Source organism: Phytophthora infestans, genomic scaffold, assembly GCF_000142945.1.
Source record: "Phytophthora infestans T30-4 supercont1.4 genomic scaffold, whole genome shotgun sequence".
Lineage (NCBI taxonomy): Eukaryota > Oomycota > Peronosporomycetes > Peronosporales > Peronosporaceae > Phytophthora > Phytophthora infestans.
The window spans coordinates 4,858,885-4,863,894 of NW_003303755.1; the positions used below are offsets into that span (position 1 = coordinate 4,858,885).

A 5,010-nucleotide genomic window follows, 5' to 3' on the forward strand; every position below is an offset into this window, starting at 1 on the left:
ATCAGTCTACCTAGCTAGCTACCTGTAGAAGACGTCCGCGGTGGACCATGGCAATACCTAGTCCCGCGAAACCTATCGCAGTTTACGACCATCCTGTCTGTGCGCCACTAACTGATCTTCACTTTCCCATGATCTCTTTTCGCCCAACCAACAAGAAGCGCGTGTGTCGATCCATTTCCGTTTTGGCTGATGCCTGCGAAGAAACAAACTAAGTCGCCTAGCGACGAGTCCGCCGCTAGTGCTGCTACAAGCCCAAGTGGTGTCAACGATCCGGCACCGACAGCGGTCTCGCTCGTCTCTGACTCGCCGCTTGCAACAAAACACACACGTATTTCCCGCTCTACCTACACGCCTAAGGTCGTCGGGTACGAGTCCCCACTCAATAAGTTGAAGAAGACAATGAGCCACCACTAGCGACGCAAAATCATCGATACAGTCGATGGTACGTCATACAGTGAGGAGCGAAAAATGCAACTACATTACACTTTATATGAATTACAGGTCTGCGCGATTTTATCAAGCACAACGACGTCACACAAAAGGAAGTTCGCGACTCCATTTGTATTTAGGAGCGCTTTCTCTGGTCTGCCCCCGAGACCAATGGAAATTATCTCTTTTTGCGTCTCTATCTCGGCGAGCAGCAAGCACCAAAGCCGCTTCACCAAGAGCAGCAGGAATTCCAGGCTGCACAGCGTGAAGATGCCTTTGAGACAAACCAGTATCCCATTACCGTCTCCCTCTGTGAAGTAGCATCAAACGATCCCAACCTTTCAGTTCCAGGTGCCGTCATCTCATTCTCGCCCACCAAGGCCAGCATTTACCGAAACTGTTGCCAAGTGAACGTCAGCTAGCGGGAATTTCGACAATCAACGTGCCGTGATGACCAACACACCCAATGCTAATCATCGCAGTCAGCAAGCAATTCTATTTCGCATTACCTATTTCAATGTTCATGTTTAACTCTTTATTGATCAATCTTCAAAGCTATCAACGCCGTATTCTGTAAGTCTGCCCGGGTTACCTCAGCAACGCCACCTTAAAGACATTCCAATTAAAGACATTCCAACAATGATCGCTAGCAATACATCTATATGGTTTCAAGCATTGCAATACATCTCTTATGTTATAAGTATCAACTTCACATTACACAGTACGGTGTCAATTCCTTTTCGTCAACGACGAGCTGCGAACTCCGGCCCTGCGAGTCCGGTAGCCAATTTAAAATAGTACTGATACTGTAATATCACAAGAAGTCATACTTCGAAGTATGATATTTGGTACTCCTCCGCTCCGAATATAAATGTGCACTTCAATTTAGTGCTGGCATTTGATTGTTTTGAAAACACAAAATATATATTTATGTTTACAGAATAACACCACATTGAAGTGCACATTATCATTCGGACCGGAGGGAGCCTCTGATACTGAAATAGGGCCATACATAATATTTCTGCTCACTGTCCTTCGAATTGTTGGTCTTCCAATGAGCTTTCGACGCAAGTCGCCCGGCTGCTCGTCATCGCTACGCAGCGGCACCAAGCCATTCCTCAATGGACAAACACTCGTGTCCTCAGGTCTGAGTGAATTAGACGCAGCTTTAGGCGGTGGTTTGCTGCTTCGTACTTTAAATGTTGTGGAGGCTTTTGTACCAGGCTCTGACGATTGCTCTTCCAATGTCGACTTAAGCTCCGGCACCTCCGAGTCCCTGGCCATTGATCTACTACGCTATTTCGTGGCTGAGGGCGTCGTAGATGGCAAGCAACGTGTCGCAGTGGTGGCTCCCGATGCGACGGCGTTTGTCAACGAGCAACTGCCACTGGAGCTGAGTCTTGCTCAACGTCATGTTAAGCAGCAGCTGGCAGACAAAAACAAAGACGATGAATCGCTGACCATCGCCTGGCAGTATGGTAAGTATCGCCAGAAGCAACAGAATCGGAAGCAACGGTTCTGCCACAGCTACGACCTGTCCAAGATGATGCACCGGGAGATGGTGGCGGCTAACGAACCCGTTGCAATCGATCCGTTGAGTTGGACAACGGAGACTGACGTTGGCGATGCGTACGAACGTATTTACCTGGCGATTCAGGAGCTAGTGCAGCTGCAGAGGAAAGATGGAGGAGGCCAAGTGCTGCGTGTCGGAGTGCTCGGATTGGGATCGTCATTACTTGGTCCTGCTGATGCTGCGCACACGACGGCGCTGTTCGGCTTTTTCAGAAAATTACGGGCACTGCTCGCCCACTCGACGGGTGCTGTGTGCCTGGTACTGCTAAGTAGTGATGCGCAGATTGCCTTCCCTGCTGCGTTTGTGAACGAGCTTCGGCATCTAAGCGACTCGGTGCTGACGCTGAACGCATTTGCTGGCACGCGGGATCTGCTTCCTGGTGAACTGCAGGAGTTTCAGGGATCTTTGACGCTGCGTAAACTGCCGCGTGTGTATGCTCTGGCATGCCATGCACCGAGCAATACGCGCTTCGGAATCAAACGGGATCGTCGGAAGCTGAAGGTTGAGAAATTCCATCTTCCCCCCGAAGGCTCGCGCAGCAGCAACAACAATTCCAGCAGGAGTGGCGGCACCACATCGAGTTCGGGTGGTACATGTACCGACCTACTAGCATTTTAGCCCGGCTTTAGGTTAACGTCAACAACAGCATCTTAGAATTAGGGTAAATCTTGACTTTCTAGCATGCCAAAAGATTACCAGTGTTTGCATCAAATTTTCGTAGAGACTCTTTTCATATTAAATGTATTGTGCTTTGCAGCGATTTTGGCAAAACGATACATGTACTCCATACTTTGCTGGATTTAAAGGTGGTGGGTTTACGATAATGCCAGTTCATAAAAAATCATGATCCACGATGGTTTACGCCATAATCGCACTTTTAAAACTGCAACTGTGCTGCTGCATTTCGTTAAGTGCGTGCTGTACATGTACTGTAAAACCTTTCCTACCTGATATGACCCGTGGACGACTGTATCATGTTACTCAGGTCGTCTTCAGTAAAAAGGTCATTGCTAGTCTTTATTTGGCGCCAATATCAGCGTATATGAACGAGATGGGGAAGCATGCCGGCTAAAGAAGCATAAAGTGCAAATGTACTTCGCTGTGCGTTTCCAGGTCTAACGTGGAGGCACACAGGCATATCATACTGAAACTGTCTATATTGATTTAAGTAATGAAAGTCTCTCCTGGACTTAAATCATTTCTTAACCCCCCAGCGACCAAAGTTGTATAAAACAACATGAATACATGTTGTAGGTACAACATTTTAATATAGGGATTGGCTCTAAAAACAGCCAAACTATACAGAAACCAAGAAAAAGCACATCCCCCATAAAACGTTTGATGCACAGGGCTAGGTTGCATGCGCGAAAAATAGGACGCAAACAAATCCAATGATCAGTTCAGGTTCTGTGTCCGATTTGTGTGGAGGGGGCGATCGCACCTACCTTTTGATGCCAGTTGAGATTTTGCTGACCAGGGAGAAGACCAAAGGTATGGCAGCGAGGCGTGAAACACGCTTGGAGAATAGCGCCTTCATGAAACGCCTGGAGACGGTGCATGCTGACGACAGGGCACGTTTGCTGAGAGACCACCGAGCGTATTTTGCGGGTGAGCGATCTGCCGACGCAGACTTTGCGTCTGCGCGTCTAGCCGTCTTACGACCACCGCCGTATAAACCACCTCCAATGGGTAAGGACGCCGCGAATCTACGCCGAAACAAGGAGCTGATATCGCGGCAGCGACACGCCGTTGCTGCCAAAATGCTGGCTGGGTCTGGGAAAAAGAAGCTACAACGGAAGAAAAAAAACAGTTGACGAGCCCTGGGAACCAGACGACGAGAAGGACGAGGGTGAGGACAAAGGAAGTGCGTGGGAAGATGACGACGAATTTGAGGCGCTGAGCTCTATAAAATATTCAGCCCAGACGAAGACGACGAATAAGACCAAAACGACGGGTAAGACGTCGGGCAAGACGAAAGTGGTGGCGAAGGCGAAAGTCGTGGAGAAGAAAAAATCGACGGGCAAGACACCCCGCAAGAAGTCTAGCAAGACGTTGGCAAAGGAGGCTAGGGAAGCAGCTGCTACTTCAAAACGCAATACAGCGGCGAAGAAGCGTCAAGATCCAGCTAATGATGATCAACAAGCAGGAAAGAAGGCGAAAGATGCAGCACGTAAGCATTTAGAAGGCAAGAAGTAGGAAAAGGCGGAGGACAAGAGGGCGGGAAAGAAGCGTGTGACTGATGCAGTGGAGCAGCCGAATTCGTCTAAGAAGCGCCGGACCAGTCCCCATACTGCGTGTCAAAGCGAAAATGTCGGCAGCGTGGAATGGTATGTACAACATGTTTTCTATACAACATGTTTTACGTCTGTGATTGTGCGCAAAACTAAAAAAGTTTTATTTTAATGTTGAGGTCTAGCTCCGACAGCGAATCGGCGACTCAACAGTATGTGCAACGGGAATGATTGTGATTGTAACGGGGCTACATGATGTGGAGCACACAGGGGTACGGAGTACCCGGAGAGTTAACAAACTCTCAGTACATAAGTTGGAGAGTTAACAAGGTCTGTCAGTACGTTGGCCGAAAGCCACACGTTATGCATTTGATTAGGTTTAACTATGCTAGATAGTTAAACAGATACATTTACCCCTAGGCGGCTTGGCCGCAATAATAGTAAATAAAACACTTCTGGTTTTGAAGCATAAAAGTTAAGGTATTAACTTTGAGCCCTGGTCTTGGGCTGTAAGTGTCCTTTGGATAAGGAACTTAATATTAGTGACTCTTTGAGTCGAACGTCTTCCTCTGACGCTAAAGCTACGACAGCCCCGCTGCACTTAGAAGCACTTGATGGTCAATCCCGCTCCTGAGTCGGTTGACTATATCCTCTGCGAGGATGGAACACCCCGTGTTCGCGAATTTGCCCCTGGCGCAGCAGGACGCGCTTGCTAAGCTTATGTCCTTGCTTGGCCCGGAGGGCGTGGCTCATCTTGCATCGCAAGGTCCAGAGGCG

At 48.5% G+C, this 5,010-nt stretch overlaps 2 protein-coding genes across 2 annotated transcripts; both read left to right on the forward strand.

Annotated features, from left to right (window-relative positions):
* Window positions 1-1,458: 1,458 nt before the first annotated feature.
* On the forward strand, window positions 1,459-2,714 carry PITG_04012 (elongator complex protein, putative; the record flags this gene model as incomplete). The annotated part of the gene is made up of 1 exon (XM_002906990.1): window positions 1,459-2,714. The coding sequence occupies one exon, from the start codon at window positions 1,484-1,486 to the stop codon at window positions 2,618-2,620; it is 1,137 nt and encodes a 378-aa protein (XP_002907036.1).
* Window positions 2,715-2,954: 240 nt separating this feature from the next.
* PITG_04013 (uncharacterized protein) lies at window positions 2,955-4,198 on the forward strand (the record flags this gene model as incomplete). The annotated part of the gene is made up of 3 exons (XM_002906991.1): window positions 2,955-2,997; window positions 3,308-3,338; window positions 3,742-4,198. 3 exons carry the CDS (start codon window positions 2,955-2,957, stop codon window positions 4,196-4,198), a joined length of 531 nt encoding a protein of 176 aa, XP_002907037.1.
* Window positions 4,199-5,010: the final 812 nt, after the last annotated feature.